The sequence below is a fragment of the Lepisosteus oculatus genome, chromosome 3, assembly GCF_040954835.1.
Source record: "Lepisosteus oculatus isolate fLepOcu1 chromosome 3, fLepOcu1.hap2, whole genome shotgun sequence".
In the NCBI taxonomy this organism is placed as follows: domain Eukaryota; kingdom Metazoa; phylum Chordata; class Actinopteri; order Semionotiformes; family Lepisosteidae; genus Lepisosteus; species Lepisosteus oculatus.
In genome coordinates this window covers 30334896-30358302 of record NC_090698.1, presented here as the reverse complement: position 1 = coordinate 30358302, position 23407 = coordinate 30334896, and the positions used below count along the sequence as shown (strand labels likewise).

At 35.7% G+C, this 23407-nt stretch overlaps 1 protein-coding gene across 3 annotated transcripts in view; it reads left to right on the top strand.

Annotated features, from left to right (window-relative positions):
- Nucleotides 1–23407, top strand: part of epb41l4a (erythrocyte membrane protein band 4.1 like 4A) — a 129869-nt gene that overhangs the window by 73432 nt on the left and 33030 nt on the right. For 2 of the 3 annotated variants that reach the window (XM_015337556.2, XM_015337551.2), the window contains exons 4-10: nt 2422–2473; nt 5519–5597; nt 6069–6166; nt 6429–6549; nt 20234–20321; nt 20536–20624; nt 21014–21077. In XM_015337556.2, coding sequence (XP_015193042.1) covers nt 2422–2473; nt 5519–5597; nt 6069–6166; nt 6429–6549; nt 20234–20321; nt 20536–20624; nt 21014–21077 — 591 coding nt within the window. The remainder of the gene's footprint in view (nt 1–2421; nt 2474–5518; nt 5598–6068; nt 6167–6428; nt 6550–20233; nt 20322–20535; nt 20625–21013; nt 21078–23407) is intronic. The other variant, XM_015337561.2, reaches the window with a different exon arrangement.

The window sequence follows — 23407 nt, the reverse complement described above, 5'->3', positions numbered from 1 at the left end:
ACTTAGACCTAACCATGCTCATTCCTTAAGTTAAAGACTCTTCCTGGACAGGATGGCTAAAACATCATCGTACTGAATGAGGATCTAGTAGTGGTAGCTTGAGCTGTATAAAAATACGTTATATTTCATATAAACATTTATGTTTCATGTAAAGAGTCATGATTGCCTTTAGTACAAGTTAGTAGCAAAATCAGTTTTCTGCAGGATTTGGGGGTTCAGTACCATATTTAATATACTGTATCAAAATGTATGATTTATGCATGTTGCAATTTACTACAGTATTTCCTTTTTGGAAATGCACATACTGCACAACTGTGTCCTGATATAATTGTCTTTTTTATTAGTGGTGTATAAATGTTGTACTCAGGCTATGGAAGTGAATTGGTTTATCCTTGGATACACCACCTTCGTTCTGACGTTTCCAGTCCCCCAAAGCATTAGTTTCATACAGACACGGGTTCTAGTTTTTAAGTATATGATTTGTAAAAACAGTTCTTATTGCTTTGTACAGAATTATTTTCATATACTGTTGTGATTTTTAAAACTACACATACATATTACCCAGATTCTTATTTATTAATTTGGCTGATGCCTTTATGCAGTGCGACAAGCATGAATTACATTTATTTTTAAAAAAAAACAGTATGAAACAAATCCACCATCTAGTAAGGAAGGACAATAATTTGCATTCTGTACTACAGGGGTACTCCCTTTTCTTAGGCAGGATTGTTTTGTTTTTTAAATTATCCAAATTCCACAACAGCATCAGGGCATTCTGTTCCTTTACCAGTCAGCTAGAGATTTGATATGTGGCAGCAATGAAATGATGAAGCGAAGCATGCATTCCCCTGCGAAGCATGCCAGCCGCCTAGAAGCCTGTGTGAACAGCATGAAGCAGGTCTCCTTGCACTGCACTGTTTCATCTCTCAAGGACAACTTTGATACTGAGTGTGTAAAACAAAATCGCATTTATAATATGTAATATATTCCAGTGTATGTTCATTTGAGGTCATTGAAAATCTGAAAAACAGCACTTGTAAAATGTCAACTTGGTAGTATTGAAGCAGCATCTGCAACTTGACGAAGCTGACATTTTTATGACCATTTTTTAAAAGGAGAAATATATTTTACAGTTGTACTTCGTTTAACATTTTTTAAAGATTTAAAGATTGTGGTTACAAAATATTAATGCAGTGATAAAACTTCAGATTATTAATATAATAACAAGTCCCTAAATTTATAACTGTTTTCATCAATATATATTACAGTATGTACAGTAGCATTTTGATACTGAGGAATATTTGCTTTTCACACAGTAAATGTGTACGACATTCCTGTATGGGTAGTGCATGTCCATTAAGATTTGATTAATTGTCATTCATAGAACTGCTGTTTATGCAGAGGTTGATGTTAAAGTATTTGCCCCAAGACACCGATTAAGAGAATGGAAAAGATGCACATTGCTTTGAATCATTAATGACTACAGAGACATCTGCAGCATGCATCATTTTCTCAGCATAAGTTTTTGGGATTGAACATAATAAGGCATTTAACAATACCCACCAGTATCTTCAAACTATATACAAACAGCAGCAATGCATAATTTTGTGAATTATTCTAAAATGATTTGTACTTGAGATTCATGAGTAAGTACTATGGCTGAGTTATAGATGATTAACACTTTCTAAGAACCAGAATACATGCATATGAGTTGCAGAATGAGTGCATGGCTTAAAGAATATATGAAGGTACAGTAGATACTAGACACCAGACCATTTAATTATGAACAAAATTACTAGGGCAAAATAACCAAATATTTAATATAATTATTGTTATAATGCATAAAGTCTCTAATTATGCATGTCTGAATTTTCTTCTATCAGAAACTGCCGAATCAGGAGCAATCTTAAAGTGTCTATGTGTGCTATCTTTGCACGTTTAAAGTAAGATCCAAGTTACACAGGGAAAGCTGCAGAGTTTTCTGTTTCAAAAGCTCTTGGTCTTGGATTGGTACTGTATGAAACCTTTCACTTTCCCAGACTCTTTTTTACCACGACTAAGAAGGTTGTTATTATTGTTTTATGTAATAACAAAATTACATAATAGATGTTTTTGCGTGTGTTGTATTTATGACATTAACGCAATCATTTTAGAAAACAAAACTGATATGGGCATTTTATGCATATTTATTCTGCAACAAAAAGAATGTACAGTACCTCACTTTCTACCTGTGTTTTTTACAGATCTAGTTCCAGGTGTTACAGTCTTGCCTGTACCTCAAAAATCTGTCTTCTTTTTTATCAGTTCTTTTTATTCAGTCCTACTGAATGCATTTCTTACTCAGACTGTTGTAACATCTATTATTTAAAGTTTGTCAATTCATTTTTCAATAATTCATTGTATTTTATTTTCTTAATACAGTACTGGCTGGATCCCTCAAAGACCCTTGCTGAACACAAAGATTTAATAAGCAGTAAGTCTCTGTTGTCCTGTGATTTTTTTTATTGTGTTTTCTGTGACTGAAGATCATATCAGTAGTATAGACAAAGCAGTTCAGTCCAATTAATATTGACATATCCTGGGCTGTACTTTGTGTGAAAAATGTTTATTGTTCTTATAGAGGCACTTTCTTCTATCAAAACAAAAAGGAAACAGTCTAGAGGTTATATCTCAAACTTACAACTAACTCACTATATCCAGTTCTAACAGAAAATGCTGCCATAGACACTTGCCATTTCTTAAGCCTTTTGTCTGCTATTATTATCTTTGTATATAAATTAATTGAAAATTTCAGTCAGATTTTACTTTTAAATCTACTCAGGTCAAATAGTATAATTGCAAATCCAGATCCTAATTAAACAGTGATTAAACCTAAAAATTGCATTGTACATATACTGTATCATGAATTTATGTGCATTTAGCAAAATTATTATTAATTGCCTTAAAAGAGAGTTTTAATCCATTAAAAACTCATTCACACCCCCACATTTTTTATCACTTGCTTAAATGTAGTTATGGATTTGTATAAGCATCTGCCTGTATCAATTCTGCCTTCAATTACTGTGACTTTTTTAATGGGGGCACATAGCACTCTAATGTCATTCATCTCTGTGTTCTTTTTCAAACAGCTTCTGCTTGATTATTATTTGAGAAAATTCTCCCCCTCAGATATTAAGCATTGTCCAGCTGTTTTACAATTTTATGTTTTAAACCTAAGAGTACTGTAAGTCTAACAGGGGCAGCCAACCCTGATGCTGGAGAGATAGGTCCCAAGAGGTTTTAGAGACACCTCTCAATTAGCACCTGATTACAACCCGGAAAATCCAAGTGATTGAATTGTTAACCGTTGGTTCAATTAGGCATTTAAGCTTAATTAAAGAAAAATTAAAGAAAAACCAGGAACAAACAAAATCCAAGAGAAGCTTTGCCTATGCCTATGTATGTTGCCTATGTATGTTTGCAGCTGAGTAATCTGTTTCATATGACAGGCTTTCCGTCAGATTCAACAATGCCCCTATAAGACAACTAAAAATGTTGATATTCAATTATATTGATAATACTGGTTTGCACAATGGCCCACTGTTTGTTCACTTTCTTCAGTATATTGAAAATGTTTTTGAGCATTTTAGTCATGGTTAATTTGACCTAACGTGCTTGGCTGAGGGACAATTTTCTGTGGAGTAAGGTGTGACCAAGGGGCAGCTGCAAAGGTGGAGTTTGGGTGGAGGAGGGATGCAAAAGACATATGCAAACAAGAGAAGGGGATTATGTATAATATTTATATATTTTTTTTAACTTTAGGAAGTGACATCAGGAATAATTACTATGTAAGACAGCTGAGACCAGTTGAACTTGGCTGCTGTTATTCCTCCCGAACTTTCATAGTAAATTTCATATATTATTTTGGTTAATAAACACATGCAAAGAAAACAGCATTTGTTCTGGAGAAAAATCCAGTAAATACAAAATATGTACAAAATATTGTACTTGCAGTTGTATTACTGTGGTTTGTCTGTGTCTTCTGAAATAAATTTACTGAAAATACTAAAACCTGGAGGTCCACAATAAAGACACAATAGTTTTAAGTTTTACATCAGAACCTCATTAGCACATATGTGATGTTTTTTTAAACCAGTTTTCAGCTGTTTCAACCAGTGTGGACCCGTAGGAGGCACTACTTCCTCAGGACTTGAATTTCTAAAACCAGCATTGGTAGGGGAAATGAGCTATGGGATATGAAATTAATTGTATGAGACATAAAACTCAGTGGATGAAGTGGATCACCTCCTGTATCTAAATCACTTTGGAATCCTTTGAAATTAAAATCTTTATAAACTCACTTTATTGTTATTTATTTTTATTATATTTTAAATAGTGAGTTCCTTGTGGTGACAAAACACTGAACCCAAGTCTTGTGATGCCATGAAAGTTCCAAGTGCTCACTATAGATTTTAGTTAAATTTACCAAAGTGATTTGATTTAAAAATAAACAGACATTCAGACAATTAAAGCAAGAAGAGTCACAAATACAGTAAAACCATGTCTAAACTTAATAGTGAACATTGCGATTGTTAGTGACACGATTGAAGATGGTTTGGTTTGGAGAGACTTTGTCTGGAGGATGAAACTGTCAGAAGCTGATGTTTTGGAATACAGAGGGTCACCATGCTGGCCCAGGACAATCACAACCATATGAGTTCTCTGTGTAATCAGAATGCAGTGGCTAAACATGAGAAATCCCATGTAGAAATAACCCTGAGGTATGAAATGACTTCTGTCTATGGGCAAGAACAACTGAAGTGAAAGCAAAAAAGTGTGGTGGAGGGTTGTATTAATTGATTGATGTTTTCCCCTTGATAGACCTTGTAGAAGAACATGTGTGTGAAGATGTGATTAGCATTATGCTGACTGTTTATTTATACAAGACACCTGATTGGGTTGTAAAAGTGTGGCGAATGGTTGTGGACCAGTAGGTGGCACCCTACTCTAATAACCAGAATTTCAAAAAACTATTTTAATTTCATTTAACAAAAGAATACCTTGGAGGAAGATTGAAGGAAATATTTACAGCTTAGAAATATATAAATGAAGCCAAAAGTTTTTCTGTTACTGCAAACCAATCCAGAAATATCAATTGTAAGTATCAAGCAGATTAGCAATAAAAGTTGTATGTATACTTTTGTATGCTTTACTGAACTAAAGTCTAGTTTGCAGTGATATGCAAATAGAATAATATTTTCTACATACCTAAAAGGTATGAGGTGAAATCACACAGTAAATAAAATACATTTTTGTGGGATATTTAACACAACTTTAAATGGTCTGGATTGAATGTGAAATAGGAACATCATCTGATCTATAACAAAACTATAATGTCTGGTGTATCACCTTAAAGAAAATCATTAAATCGCAAAAATTAAATCAGAATATCTTTTGCATGATATATGCAATGAAGGTGTCTCTATGATGAAAAAAAGTTACAATTGCACAGTTATTTGAGTTTTGTCTCTGTTCCTAGCAGGACCTCCTTACACACTCTACTTTGGAGTCAAGTTTTATGCAGAGGATCCATGTAAACTAAAAGAAGAAATTACCAGGTATTTTATACAGTTTCAATAGTAAATGAAGACTTTTTTCCCTGTTGTTAGAAGGGTAATAATGTGTTCAGCAGTTTCTGTTCATCTTTTAAGTTAGTAATCAAAATGAAGTTGCAATATCATACGTCAGCTTCTTGATCTAGAAATAATATAATTTATTAAAATGGGTTCTTTCTCTGGCATAAGTTTCCCAAATACATGCCGATGTTGTCTCAGAAACATTGTTGCTTTGTTCTTAATATTTTATGTTTGTATACAGTAAAGAAATGAATGTTTGTGTCTTCACTAATGGTGCTGAACCCTTGTCATAAGAATGCTTGAAAAGCCTAATTTGCCTAAAGGTTTTAGAGAGTTGCTAGATAAGTGCATCAAGAAATTATGGAACACTTTGGAAAAGGGCAGAAAAATAACCAAATTGTCATCCATTTTCACAAGGTTTTTTTAAAATGTTGTTTCTGTTCCTCCTGTCAGGTACCAGTTTTTCCTACAAGTGAAACAAGATGTGCTGCAAGGCCGCCTTCCATGCCCATTCAATACTTCAGCGCAATTGGCTGCCTACGCCATCCAATGTAAGACTGCATTGCTTCATTTTGGTCTTCACAAAATTACATCTTTGACTTATTCATTCCACTTAATTTGGTACTAGATCTCTGATATCTATACCTAATATTTGCCACCTGCTATTTTGAAGCAAAGGCTATTGGATTGAGACAGCTTTTAAATTGTGGAAGAAAAAAGGAGGCCAAAATTATATTGGAGACTCTAAATTGAAGGGATAAAAAAGGGCAACACTAACATCATCTCATGTTTTTTCTTCCTTTTCCTTTGCAGCTGAGCTGGGAGATTATGATCCGTATAAACACACAGCAGGCTATGTGTCAGAATATCGCTTTGTCCCAGATCAGAAAGAAGAGATGGAGGAAGCAATTGAGAGGATCCACAAAACTATAGTGTAAGGAAATTCTCTGACTTTATGTTCAGTAAATACCAAATCCTTCTTATAAGAGAATATAAATTGTGTCCAAAGACCTTGCTGAGGCTTAACTGCAATCATGTGGTCCAATATTTCTTAATAAGGAAAGCATATTGTGTGCTTTTACTCCATCGGTAATGCAATATTATTTATAACAGTTTTAAAACATAGCAATCAAGATGTAAGGTACCATCTTTTCATCTAATATTTTCTAATGCTTTACTAAAATAAGTCTTTATTAAGAATGATTAAAATTAACTGTTTTAGCCAATTTAAAATAAAAAGTTAATAATAATAATAATAATAATAGTTACTTATTATTAATTACTTATCTAATTATTTTTGGTAGTGCCTTAAAGCTTGGCATAGAAAGAATGTCCACTGTATGTCAACAGGATGGCAATAGTAATGTGAATCCAATACCAAATGATGCTATGTACGTTGTAATAATGATTTGACAGCCTTTGTGCCCTTAAGCTAAAACCAGGATCTTTGTAATACAAGCTGCTCATTGAATACTGTTCAAAGACCCTGTCAGACAATTACAATGCCGACCTATTCTCAGCCTCCTCACCTGTTTGGCATGCTGAAGAAAAATAGATTAGTGGCATAGTGACAAGGCTAGAATGAAAGGACTCTGTTGTGCTGGCAGGGCTGTGCACGCTCTTACAAAGTGATTAACCTAAATTCCAGGAAAGCGAGGACCTCAGCAGTGCCCAGCTTTTTATGTTTCCCCCATTGTCTCAAATTATCATTAACCACTTTCATAGTTGTGCTGTAGGATGCTGAACACATTATGTGCACAGCAGATAACAAAGCAGTAGAAAGTTGCAGGGGATGAGATGGGCTGCTGTGCATCAGTAAAAATGAAGAAATAGACCCAGCTGGGCTAGTTCTATAGTAAAGAAAGAACAAAGGGAGCGAAAATTGGTTCTTAGAATTGGAACAAAAACATTATTTGGAAGAAGCAAAACCTGCCTTAATTCTGTTTCACACTGTGCTTTAATGTTATTGAGTGAGCATATCTTGTTATGCTTCAGTATAATTGGTGAGCAACCTCAGAAACACATTGAAAATTGAAAGTGCTTTGGTTGTGTTGTATAATTTTTTTCATTGTAAGTGCATCTGAGTGCTTGTTAAATGTTACATATTTCTAAAATTCAACATGAAAAAAGTAAAAGCGGTATATAAAATCTATATATATATATCTTTAGAGTATATCTTTTTTTAATTAAAACTAGAAAAATCTTTAACACAGATACACTATGTAAACTAATGTAAAAATAAGGGAATTGTTCTGGCATGGTAAGGTTCTAGGCATAAGAAATAAGATTCTAAGATGATTAACTCAAACACCATCTGTAATTATTTACCCCTTTACGTTTTACGTAACAACATGCTGTGGAACTGAAGTGAAAGCACAAAGAGTAAGGAATCCAGCTAAGCATTAACAATCCTGTCAAGCTAAAAACAAAAAGACGTGTAGGTCTAACAATTTGGAAACTAGACCCAATAAATCACTGTCCAAATCTGTGAGTAAAGTCACTATAGCTAGTAAAGCAGTATTAATCAATCAACATCCTACATTCTTTCTCTTCAGTAGTTTTACAGCAGTCTTTATGATTACAATTATGAATTATCTACAGTAACTGCCTGTTACACATTGTTGAAATGCAAATTGTAAATATTATGTTACCAAGCGTAACTGCTTAGCATCAGCTCATGTGTAAAAGATCAAAGGCAAGCCTTTCAGTGTTGACTGCATCTACATCTACGTGACTACAACAATGTGCCAATCACATTCATCTCTGAATACAGAGCAACAGCTTATCTGACTCTATCTAATAATAAAATCTCATGAGTCGTGTGCCATTGCTACATGCTCCATTTGCAATGCAACAGAACTACTGTGTATTGTACAGGAGAAGTGAAGTGAAGAAAAAATAGTATTGAATCTATTAAAATGTTGCACTTTCCCCAATGGAGAATGGCATATCACTTAGAAAAAGCCCCTGAAAGGGAGTTTTCTTTGGAATTCTGGAAATGGAATGCCTTGACCTTCTCAGGCCATATAGAACTTATAGAAAATAGAACTTTGACAAACCTTTGATGGACTCATAGTTTTATTTTATGCTAGATTTTTTTATTGAATTTTTTGGTAGTAGGACCTTTTTATTACATCACCTATTCCTTTTGTTTTGTGAATCAAAGAGTCTGTGCCGCTTTTTTTCTCTAATATACAGAAGGTTCCACATTGTTTCCTGATCTGCAAAATTAAGTTCCTCACTTCTGTAAGCCTGGATCAAATTATTATTTTTTGTAATATATTGGCCTCAGTTTATCTTCCTGCCTCACACAATACATAAGAATATTTGACAAAACTAGGTGCATTTGCATTAGTAATCTGGGATGCCTGAAGTAAACTGTTCTGATGCTCAATATCACAGAAGACATACTTTACAGATATAATACGAGACACTATAAGGTACCTAAAATAGCAAGAATGCCATAGCTATATCTGAGACGTAACTGCATATGCTAAACCGTAGCAGAAGCTGCTGTAGTTTACACTCTTCATTGTCTGCCTCTGATCAGCTGCAATAATTTCAGAAGTGGACCAGTCATTTTTCACAGTACAATGACATATTCCTCTTTATACCTAGTCACTCAATCTGATGCAGAGTTCAAGGGCTGATTAAAAACATCAATTTGCTGGTCTCAAACCCCAAAGCTGCAGGATGTAGTCATTAATAACTACCTTGCTGTTTGGTTGTTTTTTATTTTTTTAAAATGCTAACAAACCTTCAGAGGCAATTTTTGGGTTTCGCCAACAGATGAGTTCTAGAAATGTTTAAATGCATTGATTTGTGCAAGGAATTGCTTTTTCTATGAGTGAAAAGTAAACAAAAACTGTAATACTACTGTACATGTTCAGGCTTCATGCATTAATACACAGCCTAGTTTTTAAACTGGATGTTGTTATTTAACATGCATTGTATGAATTGGCAGCTTACAACACTGCCAGGATAACAGATGCACACAGAAGACAATATTTCATTCAAACCACACAACACACATAAAATGATTGTGAAAGAAAAATATAAAATAGTTCCTTTTGCGGCTTCAGATGAACTCCCACTCTACATAGTTGAAATTATTTAATGCATTCTTTTGGCTTGTGGAAATCTAAGTTTCAGCTTGGTGTTTACGTTAATCAATGATAGCTAATACATTGTACAAAGTTCTTGGGCTTGTTATGCTGGATGGAATTCTAGGAACGTAGAAATGTCTCAAACCCCCAAAGACTGCTGATTAAATAAAGTTAATAATTAAACAGTGAGAGAAGCAGGAGCTAGTTTGTATATTTGCTTTGTACAAAAGGGAATACCATTGCCTGTTGTATAATGTTATGGGTATTAAAGTTATTTTTAAAATTTCAGATTTCTTGAAAATACAATATGGATAAAAAAATGAAAATTGAAAACTGGCATTTCTGGTTGCTGAAGTTGCTACACTACAATTTTGTTGCAATGAAATGCAACATTTGCAAATATACCACTCCCTTCTTTTATCACTGGTTTCATGGTCCAGAACAAATCTGCGATATAATGAGGGTTACAATAAAAATAGAGGAAGCTAGAGGTTGGCTGTAAAAAATACCCAGTGGTCATGTGCATTCATGTAATAACGAGTGTAAAATATATGTAGAAAGAAAGCATCTGGAAACTGATTAATATGACAAAAATGCTGTAAAAATGCTTAACATTTACATGCACTATATTGCTTTATAGAATAGGGCAATCACTGTGTCCTGGAAATGCATTGTAAAATAACTATATAATACAATACAGAGTATTACAGGAGTTGGCAGCTTTACTTTGGCAGTAAGATTCTGTTCAGAACCACAGGCTTTAAAGGTGAGAGTAGTCAGATAGAACTGAGTTCCCAGAGAAAGAGGCAGCAGCTACTCTGGCAACGGTAGGACGGTGACCTCAGTGAGGGACATAAGTTTCCTCCAGTTAGTGCCGTACCTCCTGTAAATCACTCTGTAACTTGTTTAATGTCGAAAGATGAGTGGCTCAATGGGTGGATTGGAAGAGTCTGTCTGCACTGCCTTCTTTTTCCTGTGTAAGAAAAGGAGTCATCACTGTGATCACTGTGAGCCAATCGATAAAACACAACTGGGGTTTCCTAGATGGTGGCTAGATAGGTAGATACTTTATTGATCCTGTGAGGGAAATTACAGAAATGGTAGGTATATGGTACTGTAGGTAATTTCATATCTGAGTCACATTGGTTCATCAAACAAGCTATAATTCTGGTTTCCATGGATTTAAGCATATGAGAGAGCACTGAGTGCTCCCCACCTCTCTGGATGGAATGTCAGTCCACAGGGTTTCCCTCAACAATGTTGCTCTTCATTTATACAGCTGGGCTAAAGTACCTCATTTAAGGTACAACAGCAGTGTCAGCAGCTAGGACTTGAACCAACAAGTTATGAGTCCAGAGACTTACCTACCGTGGTATTCTACCCCTAGGCTGTATATATAATAAAAAACATGATTGTTTTAAATTAAAAAAATGATATTAACAATTGCAGACTGACACTTTCCTTTTAGATGTCAATATTAAGTTTGAAAAGGACTCAAGGTTACAAGACAAAGTTTTAAAAATGTATTTTGTGTTTTGTATCCAATTTTATAAACAGTAGTGTATAACAGGTGTATCATTTAATCTTCATTTTTTAATATACATTTCCTTTACTTTTACTTGTCATCTGAGTTTTTTCTTCTCTATTTACCCATCCTCTCAGTTTATTCACCCACTTTCAGATCACAAAGAAAAAAAATATTTATCCTGCAAGTCAACCTTTCTTCTACACACAACTTTTTTTGTACATTTTCTGTTTTATAAACATGCACCTGACCTGTAATAAAGAGCAAGAGGCCCAGTATTGAGCCCTGAGGAACACCAGACTTAACGAGACCAATTTCAGACCTATACCCATTAAGAGAGACTAAGTGACAGTGATCAGTGAGGTAGGACTTGAACCATTTGAGAGCAGTGTCAGAAACTCCAAACACAGTCTCAAGACAAGAAAATAAGATATCATTGTCAACAGTGTCATAAGCTGCGCTGAGATCAAGAAGAATGAGTATAGAAAGAGAACCAGAATCAGAAGCTATTAAAAAATCGTTAGTGACTTTGATGAGGGCAGTTTCTGTGCTGTGAAGTTGACAGAAACCAGATTAGAGCAGTTCAAAACGGTCATTTGCCATGAGGTGGTTATGTAACTGAAATGTGACAGCACGTTCTAGAATTTTTGCAAGAAAGGGTAAGTTGGAGATGGGTTGCAAATTGTTTAGATTGTCCAGAGCCATGTTTTTGGCATGGGGGTAATGGCAGCAGTTTTGAGGACTGCTGGTACAATGCCAATGCTCTCGGATTTAATTATAATATTGAGGACATATTGAGACAGAGAGAAGACAAACAGGACTGAAATAAAGTGGTGGGAATGAGATCTAAAATAGACGTGGTTGAGCATGTGTTTAAAAAGCATGTGTATAAAATAGATAAGGTTGTGCATGTGTTTAAAAAAGTAACACTGATGTTGTGGATTATACAGATTAAAGCACTTTATTGTGAAGTGTTTATTCTGGACCTCCCTCCCCCCACAAAACAAAACATCCATTAGTGTAGAATAGTAAAAAAAGTTACCAAAACAAATCCATTAATTGGCATCTGGGAAAATTAACCCTGGTGTGGGTGTGTGAACATCTGTGTTTGTCTGTGTGTTCTGTGATGGACTGGCATCCCGCCCAGGGTGTATCCTGCTTTGCACCCATTGCTTGCTGGGATAGGCTTCAGTAATGCATTCTACTGCTGAATTTCTTTCATGTTTCTTATTTTATACTCCATGGACACATCAAACTTTCTGAGGCTACAATATACAGTAGTTCAGGTGGTTTCCTATTCACCTCTAAAGAGAAGAATGTTATTGTACATGCTCATTGGATTTTACTTAAAGAAACACCTTGAGATTTGAAAAAGATATCCCTGGTGTTTTATAGAATTCAATTAATTATTTATGTCAAAATATGACTTTGCACTGTGCAATGTTATTACAATTACAGTATAATATTTTTATCTAATCCACATCTCATATTTTATGTAATGTTTTTTATCTATTTACTATGGTTATAAATATATATAGAAGGCACTTTACCTGCATTATACAGTATAAACAGATCCAGTTTTTGGAGTATAAACATTTTGAGAGGTAAAACTCTCTAATGGAAAACAAATTTTGTCTAAAGAAATGCACCTGAGCAACATTTGCAGTATGTTTTCTGTGTGTGTACGGTTTGTACGGAAACTCTGTTATGCTTAAACTCTTTTATGTGTTTTTTTTTTTGGGGGGGGGGTTGTATAAATGACAAGTAAGAAGTACTCATAAATTTTAGGAATGCTTCCTTTAATTTTAAAAAAGATGGGGTTGTCATATCTCAATATGTATAGGCTGTAGAATTTAGACATTTCACCAGGATCCCAGATTCAGGATACATTTTTTTTTGCTTTCAGTCCCTATCAGAATCGTCAAGCCATAGGGCACCCAAACCAATATTTATTATATCATTATTAATTTTGGATATATGACCATATTAACTGAGGAAATTACATGAAGTTAAAATGTTAGAATCAATCTTAGAATTGAACTTTTATCAGTTGACCTTAAAGCCTATGCAGAGGCTACCCTCAGTTTAAAACTTACGGTAACCTACTTACTGTAGTTGTTGAAAATACCTGTATTAAGTGTTAGTATTTCAAATACACATCAGTAAAACCTTCAGATATGGGTTTTGGTGTTCAATGGGCATTAGCTGTATACACACTAATCCCATTAGAAACACTTGTTAGGTCTTGTGACTACATGTATATGGTCTAATAAAGTTAAATTATTTACATTTCCAAAAATGTATTTAAAACACAAGCTGAACTAAAAAAAAATTGCAAGTTCAGAATCCAACCTTTATTTTAAAGCATGTTTCATGATACATAGTGGTCATTTTGAAAGGAAAGACACAAATAAGCTTAGTTTGTTGTTTTGTCTGGAAACCAGATATATTTGTTTTACCATATATTTTACCATTTATAACCATAACAAAGAAGCAATTATTAATTATTAATATTTTCCACATGAACAAAAATTTAATGTGAACCCACTTAAGGGCTTTTTTTTGCCTCACACAATGATTTTATAAAAGCATGTACAAATTAGCTTCCCACATTGTGTTAAATAATTCTGATCTGTTATTTTTTATTAATTATTAATTGTTTTAGAATTGCAATAAAATTCCATACAACAGCATGTTGATGATAGTATGTTAAACATTAGTACAATATCTTTCTGATATTTAATTGATATAGTTTATTTTGAATTGCATATAACCTCTTTGTAACACTTTATATAAATTAGTAGTTTACTTTTCTTGTGGAAGAGAAATGTACTGTAGCATAACTGGAACTAGAACTGTGTAACAATATGTTTTTAATTTTTCTAGTTTGGGAGTGCAGGGTTAGGGTTAGGGTTAGGGTTAGGGTTAGGGTTAGGGTTATTGATGTTATATTAATCTATTTCTTTAAATTGAATGTATGAACTTTATGACTATTTATGCACTTATGTGACTGTATGTGAATAAATACATTTGTTATTAAACAATTTGTTTTGTTTGTTAGGGAAGGAAGAAAGGGTCTCAAATTGTTCATGTAATGGTTTTTACTTTTAAATTTCAAATTAATTTATCTAAGTTTTAGTATACCTATTGCTTTGTCTAAATTAAAGTAAATTTTTAACTTTTAGTAATATTTGTCATAATAAAAACTGAGACTTTTTTGAAATACCAGCAGAAGTAGTCTTTGTAATGTCTTTCATAATTGAATTAAATTACTTTAAGTAGTAAAATAACTAATTTCTATTTAAGCATTATGATATTTTCTTGGTAAAATATAATTTTGGTTAATACGTTTTTTTCAGTGAAAGACCTTTGTATTTTGATAAGAAAGTGTCATCATTAAGGTTTATATTTCTGATAGCATTAACTAATTGTAACTTGTTTTGTTTCATTCTCCTTTTGTTGGGGGATAGCACACTCACATTCATGGTGATAGTGGTGGGATGATAAGTCGCCTGCAAACTAAATAGACATCCCACATGATTCATGAAGAGCACAGACATTTATTAATCAAACAGTTTTTTAGTATAATGGCACCAAAACATTCTGGTCCCCCTTCCTCTGGCCCAGCAAAACCAGAGGAAGAGGGAAACACCTCTGAAGAGGCTCAAGAGTCTGAAGACAGCTGGCCACTCTGGAAGATCCATAGAGAGAGTGGGATCCACATCTGGTACAGAAGACCATCAAAGAATGCTCAAAGAGCTACTGACCATACTGCATGGTAATGAAGAACAATGTGTAAATAATGAGGAGACACAGTAGGTTTGCTGGTGGACTTTACAGCAGGAAATGCTCTCCCTACAGTCAGAAGTTAGAAGTCAGGAAGAGAAGACTTCACCCCAGAAGGAATCTGCTACGATCCCCAGAGCTGAACTGTCAGTAGTGACACAATGAGGAAATACTGTATTAAATTAGCATCTTCCTTGTCACCATCACCAGTGTCAGCTGCTACATTTGGCATATGCAAAGAACCAAAATTATGTCCTCAAAATTCAGAGGAGGACATCAAACAATTCAACTTCTGAGAGGATGGATATGTCCAGTGCTTGGCAGATGAAGGACTTGTTTTTATATTTATCTGCCATACTCATATATTTAGCCACAGTTATGTTCTGAAGACGAAATTGGGGACAACATTGTCCTGGAGGAATTCCTATTGCAGGAAAATCTTATAGTCCGCTTTTTGACACTGTCGGTGCAGAGTCTCTGATAAAAGCCAGCGTAGTGCCAGTACAAGTGCAGTACCCCCGGAATGTACAGCTTTTCTACATTCATGGAGATGAAGAGGAATACCCCGAGGCAGATATTAATGTTAAAACTAATGGAAAAAGTTATATTCTGGACGGTCTCTGTACCAGGTGATTCGTGGACAAGATGCACCTCTCAAGGTACACTTTTATAAAAAAATGTGATAAAAGTTCTCAAGCATACTGTACATCACCGCTAGTTCTGCTAGTTCCACTTTGCTTAAACGCCCTTTTCTTCTGCGGTGATAAATAATTCCCTAAAGAAAGGAAAGCACACAGAGAAAGGACAAAAGCTCAAATTCAGGGAACTCCAGTGCAGGAGGATGTTGACGCTGTGTCTATGTAGAGACAGGCACACTTCAGTCTACAGACCCCTCCCTTGCCTCATGCTGGGGGAAAGCAGATATAGACTTTATGATAAAGAATGACCAGAATGACCTTTTGTCACGCCTTCATCCCACCACATTCTCACACGAAAGTGCACTCGCACTAATCAGCCCCAAGCACTTCTGCTAAACGACACCACTCCTGCCAATCAGCAAACCACGACACTTCATCAATCAGTGCACCTTCTTCCTCGCCCAACACTTAAACCCGCCAGAAGCCTCTGTTCTTCGCCCGGTATTGGTCATTCTTTTGAGCTCCTACCTCGCCTTTGATTCTGTTTCCTACTCGCTCCTTGTTACGAACCTCGGAACTTGCCTTCGACTACATCTACTGTCTTGCTCCTTCAGATTAGGAAGCCTCGTTGACCTTCACCATTTGGAATACTCGCCTACCTTTTTCTATTAACCTCGGAACTTGACTCGGACTTTGCCTCTCGTCTAGCCCTCCTAAGGTACTGCGTAGGGTTCATCTTCCCGTTTCCTCAGCGGGTCACTCGTGACACCATTGTTCATGAGATAGAAAGTGAAGAATAAAAATTAGTTTTACCCACATGTGTGTGAAGAAATTACATGCATTGGTCACGCCATACCAAGGGACAGACATGTGGGTGAAACAAAAATCCAGGCTTGAATTGCCAAAAAAATTTTATTGACCAAGCTGGTACAATGATATCAATAAATTGTGATATCCAGAGTGCCAGCTCACAGACAATAGATAAGATCACTTTATTATCCTCATACAATTTCTTGCTCTCCATGAGACACATGGGTCAGAGCATAGGGTCAGCCATTTATACGACACCCCTGGATCAGTAGGGGTTAAGGGCCTTTCTCAGTGGCCCAACAGAGTAGGATTCCTCTGCTGGCTGTAGGATTTGAACCAGCAACCTACCAGCCACAGGCACAGAGCCTTAACCAAAGAGCCACCACTCTACCAATATCAAGCAAGGTGACATGGCACTGCTAATTCCTCTGCTGGTCATTGATGGGCTGTTCACTTGTATGGTGATGGACATCGTTGGGCCTTTGGAGGACAGGAAAAGAAACCATTATATTCTGGTAATGTGCCATTATGTGGCCCAGAATGCCAAAACCTTCCCCTTAAAAAAATGAAGACCCGCCAAATTATGAACACGCTTATCCAGCTGTTTTCACGGGTTGGAATACAGAAATACCATGTGAAATTCTAACAGACCAGGGAACTAATTTTACTTTGAAATTGCTAGGACAAGTATGTACCTTGTTAGGAATTCAAGAGTAAAAGACATCTCCTTATCAACTGGAGACTGACAACCTCGTCAAGCGGTTTAATCAGACCCTGAAAAACATGCTTCAAAATCCGTCTGAAATGGAACTTGATTGGGACATACTAAATATTTGTAATAATATTTGTATTTGTATATTTGTAAAATACAGAGAAGGACCTCGGGCATCTACAGGCTTTTCCCCATTTGAACTGCTCTATGGCCATGCTGTGCTTAGAGCCCTGTCAGTCTTAAAAGAGGAGAAAAACAGCTTAAGCAGCTGCTTAACATCCTAAGCTGTTTTAAAATGAAGAATACGCTTGAGGAACCTAAGGAATTTACATTAGAAAACATGTCTTCCACTCACAAAAGACATGGTACAATCGTGTGTCTAAGCAGAGCACTTTTACACCTAAACAAAAAGTCTTGCTACTATTGCAGACTTCATGCCAGACAGGAAATATACACCAAACGTTCCATATTTATTTACAAAAAGAGTGAGAACAAAAACAACAACCAAAATCAGGTAGAATGTCACGGACGTCCAAAGGGACTAACCGTTGAGAGCAGGAGAGCGGAAAAAGACCCATATGCGTAGCGGCAGAACGGGAAAAAGGCCCGGGCTTGTTAGTGCAAAGAGTTCAGGAGTGCCGTATAGAAACCTATGCCCTCAGGTACCGGACGTGGGGCGACCTGGTGCTAGGCGGGTCTCAGGACATCCGAACATCAATGCTGAGCGAGGGCAGAGTGCAAGACCCGGAGATATATAGCCCAAGGGAAAGAGAGGGACCGGAAGGGCAGCAGGCAGGAAACTAGGGACAGGACAGAGTAGGAGCGCCCTCTAGCTGCAGAGGGCGTGACAAAGAAGCATTATTTCCCAGGAGTGACATCCCAGGGTTCCTCTGCCCTGTCGATAGATAACCTCAGTAAGGATCAACATCAACCCTTCTGCTCTGTTTAGAGACTGCTGCCGGAAGGATGGCAACACCATATTGAGCCAACGGAAATGTGGTCAAAATGCAACACAGAGAGTTCCAGCATGTGCGTGTACAAGAAACAAGAATCAAGAAGCAGAGAATATGTCAAAACTGTACATAGTGAAGCCATCCACGAATGAATTGTGTAGCTCCGTTCTTCTGGTCCCAAAGAAAGACGGGTTTAAGATTCTGCTTGGACTTATTAAATATCCAAGTTCCACACTTACCCAGTACCCCGGATGAATGAAATCCTGGCCAGGTTAAGCCACCTATATCAGCACACCAGGCCTCTGTAAAGGATACTGGTAGGAGCCACTAACTGCCCAGTCCAAGCCCATGACTGCTTTCAGAACACCTGGAGGTCTATTTCAATTTAAAGTCGTGCCCTTCAGACTACACAGTGCCGTGGCTGTTTTCCAGTGATTAGGGGGCTAAAGAATACTCAGGAGCGTATATTGATGATGTTGTCATCTACAGTACCTCCTGGGATAAACATCTGCAGAACTTGAAGGACGTCTTTCAACAGATCCACAAATCAGGACTGACAGTTAATGCAGATAAAACCTGTTTAGCACAGAATGAGGTGGTGCACCCAGGGCATGTTACCGGCAATTGGATGGTGAAGCCCCAAGTCTACAAGATCAAGTCCTTGCTCGACAGATCACAAAAAAGCAGATATGCACCTCGTGGGTTGGTACAGTGCCACAGGTTCATTCCCAGGTTGGCTGTCAAACCCTGAGTGCTCACAGATCTGACCAAAAAAAAACCCACTATCAAAGTACACTAGATCAAAGAGTGTGAGCAAGCATTTACTGATTTAAAAGTGATGTTGTGTGAAGAACCTGTGTTGCAGTCCCAGACCTTGACTTACTTTTCACAGCCCAGATTGACACTTCAGGTTTAGGTGCCATTTTACTGCAGGGAGAGGGAGAGAATAGGAGGCCAATATTGTATATCAGTAGGAAACTCTTACCACATGGAAGCAGGTATTCGATTGTGGAAGTTTGATTAAAGTGTGCTCTGAACACTTTGAAGTTTTACCTGTTAGAGAAGGAATTTCTTGTAGAGACAGACCACGGAGCTATCAAATGGTTACACCGTATGAGAGATAACACTCATGTGTCACGATGGTACTTGTCTCTGCACCCTTTTAATTTAGGAGTCCAGTATAGGGCAGGAAAGAAAACCAGTTAAAAGACCTTCTTGATTCCCTACCTGTGAGAAAATAAGGGGGGATGTGTGTGATGAATTGACACTAGTCCCTGAAAGTTCACAAAAAAGTACTTAACAAATAAGGGGCGCTAACCCTATGGTCTAATGCCCCAGTATAGTGATGGGGACACTATACTGTAAAAAAAGACACTGTCCTTCAGATGAGACGCAAAACTAAGGTCTTGACTCTCCGTGACCATGAAAAATCCCATAGCGTTTCTTGAAAACAGTGTGATTGTTAATCCTGTTTTCCTGGCCAAATTTCCCATTGGCCTTTGCCAATCAAGGCCTCCTAATAATCCCCATCTATTAACTGGATGTATTACTCTGTTTTCCTCCTCACCGATAGCTGATTTTGGGTGAGCATACTGGCACATTTTGGCAGAAGTTGCATCATCCATGTTGGTGCTACTCATTGGTGGTGATAGAGGGATGCTCCATTACCTGTAAACAGCTTTAAGCATACAGAAATTTTTTATACATTATAAGTGTAAGGATTAAGTTTAAAGAAAACCAGACATAAATTACTGTAACTGTGGATTGAGTTGTCTTTGTGGCATATGTGCTATCATTTTTTTGATAAAACCTGGAGATCATTTTTTTCTATAACCAAAGTGTCTACCCAAAATTGATTTGTTTTCCATTATGATTTATAGATCTCATGAAAGGTTCTTTTGGTTTGTTGAAAATATCACTTTTTTTTACTTTTCATTAAATCTTATAAATTCTAAGTTTCATATACAGTAAATTGTAATTTGCCATTACCAACATTTTCTTTTTAATCCCTGTGTTAGAATGAAAGAATTCTAAAATTCAAACATTTTTCTGATTAACAAACTAATCTTATAACACATTTTTTTCCAGGGGTCAAGTTCCCTCAGAAGCTGAAATGAATTACTTAAGAATTGCCAAATCCCTGGATATGTATGGAGTGGACCTTCACCCTGTGTTTGTAAGTGTTGTTGTTGCTTGGATAGTTACAATGTGATTTCAGTATAAGCCGGTATAAGAGTAGATGTTTTTTTTAGTAACACATATAGTACCTCTGCATGACAGTCCTAAATGAATATTTAGCCACAGGAATGATACTACTGTTTGTGTTAGTTTGTAATTTATGTTTATGCACAATATAACTGCTTAATCCATGCTTAATCTTTGCATTCCAGGGAGAAAACCAATCTGAATATTTTCTGGGGTTAACGCCTGTTGGTGTTGTTGTTTACAAGAACAAAACTCAAGTTGGGAAGTATTTCTGGTGGGTATTATTGTACCATAGCAGATTGTACACTGGTGGTATAGTCTGACTTCTCTGTATGCTGGCTACAAAGAACAATCTCAGACTTAATGAAGGATGGTTATGACCTTGTAATAACCTTTCTTTACTGATAGCTTCAGTAGGGGGAACATAAAGTCCAATGTACTGTTCTGAGTTTGTAACAGTTTATATACAGCACATAAATGCAAGGTTCATAAATAATCCTAAGTATAAGGTTCATCCTACCATAAAACTCTTGGAGTCTGTTAGGCCATTTGTCATGTGAGGAAAACATGCAAGAAAGCATTTCATTGTACTTGGGTACTTATACCAACAAACATGAACTTGAACTGACACCTGTATGTTTTCTTATTGTTTATTTATTACAGGCCTAGGATTACGAAAGTACATTTTAAAGAAACACAGTTTGAACTCCGTGTACTGGGAAAGGATGTAAGTTTTTATATCATTTTTAGATTGTCAAGCTAAAATGTTTCATTATTATTATTCAGAGATTTCAAATAGCATATTGCAGCTCAGTTTTCTCTTCTTCAAAAATGATTCAATAAAAATCCATTCTTATTTTTTCTGTGAGATGTAGAACATAGAGATTAAAAAAGTAAAAGTACAGAGATCTCAGAGTTTTACAATTCCAAAAATAAAAATAAAGCCAAAGAAAGGAATTTCTGTTATCTCTCTCCTAGTTTAAATTATTTGCTGTAATGAGTTTGCTATTTTGGGTTTTTGAAGAAAATTAGATAGATACTTTATTGATCCCGTGAGGGAAATTGCAGTGCAACAGCAGCTTAACACAGACAACACAGCCACAGTGTAACAAATTCTAAAATAATAGTACAATACATACAATACAAAACAAGAGTTACTCACAGTCCGGACACACAAAGAACAGACTAGAACAGAACAGTACACAGAAAAATCGTATCACACATATGAATATAAATATAGATGTAAATATAGATATAGATATAAATATAGATGTAAATGTATTGCACAGGTCCCTGGAAAATATTGCACAAAAAACGGTTGTAAACAGGAAAAGAAAAAGAAATAGAACAGATGTAGCAGTAGATGTGTAGATGCGTAGATGCGTTCAGTCCAGAAACAGGTCACTGTCAATGTTGCCTCTGCCCAGACGCAAGGTGGATGCGTTGTACAGTCTTATGGCAGAAGGCAAGAATGACCCCCTGTAGCGCTCTCTGTCGCACCGTGGATGAATCAGAAAATTACCTTTGAATTATTTATTTTTGTTAATTTTGTCAATTACTTCTATGGCATCCTGAGCATTACTCATTCATGCTTGTATTCCCAACTGTCATTAATAAAGAAGCCTCGTTAAAGCAGTAAGAATAAGTATTACCATCATTTTCTTCATTGAAAACAAAACATTTTCCTCTGAGGCCTGGTATATGAATTTGTAGCAGCTGCACAAACCCCCAAGACCAGTTGTCTAATAGTATGATGTATTTTCAAAGTATTAACCCCGCTCATATTTATACTAATATTAATGTATGGTTGCTAAACTAGCGCTAAGGAGCATTGCTTGCATAATCTGCTACATTTCCTGTTCAAGAGGTTATGCAAGCATTTGGCTTGAAAACAATGTGTGTTTCTAATGCCAGAAAAAGTTCTTTGTGTCAGGTTTTTGTAAGTACTTGCATGTCAAACCTCTAGAAATTCCTCACAGAATGAGTTTATTCTTTTGTAACTTCTGTGATGATTATTATTTTCTTCCTTTTGCTAGATCAGTAGCCTGTAATTTGTATGCTTCAAAGGCACATTTCACAAAGCATTGAATATTGATTAAATCTGCCAAGTTTAAATTCAGTTTCGAATGTTTTCAAGTGTTCAGTTAATGCCACCATTCTGGTTAAAGTAGGATTGCATTTTTTGTCCCAAGTTTTTAATAGATTATCTGTCACAGTGTACCTGCTTATTATGGATCTGATCCAGTGCCATAGCACAGCTCTTTCAGCTTGCCCTAAATCCTTGTGAATAACAGCTAACTTTGGAGTCCAAGACCTAGAACTAAAACTTTGCTTTGAGCACATCAGATCTGTCTGATCTGATTATCCTGTAGAAACCAATACTGCCATGAGCAACAAGACACAGCCATGTGCTACATTAATTAATTAATCCTGTTATAGCTCAGTGTAATCTCGTCAAACAATTGTGTAATTGTGTATTTATTATAATATTGTGCATTTAGCAAAGAAGGAAGAAAATAACATCATTCCAGTATTTTCAGTTAAAATTTCCTTATATATTTATATTCAGATATGTTTTGAAAATAAAACTTGCTGATCAGTTTGTTTTTCAGTTTAGATACAGGAATACAAATGAATTAAACTGATGATTTTTTATTTAAATCATCATGTTTTGTACTTCTTTCTTAGTTATCTTAATGTAAAATGTTTTTAAAGATATTAGAAATTGAAGAGTTTAAACATCTTTATACTCATATATATGCAACTGAAAATATAAAAATATAAATACCTGTAATAAAGCAATTTATATATTATTTTTAATCTTTTTTCTTTCTTTTAGAACATATTTTTACAGCACTGGAATTATATCATTTGTAAATTAACAGAGGTTTTAAAGGCTTGATCTTGAGCTTTCTATTTACCTTTTCAATTATTATTTATAATAATATTTTATTTATATTTAATAAAGATTGAGGATTTTAATATTTTAATTTTAATTATTGAATCTGATTTTTAATAAAAAATATTTAATTTTCAGCGGCTTTCTGAAATTGGCTT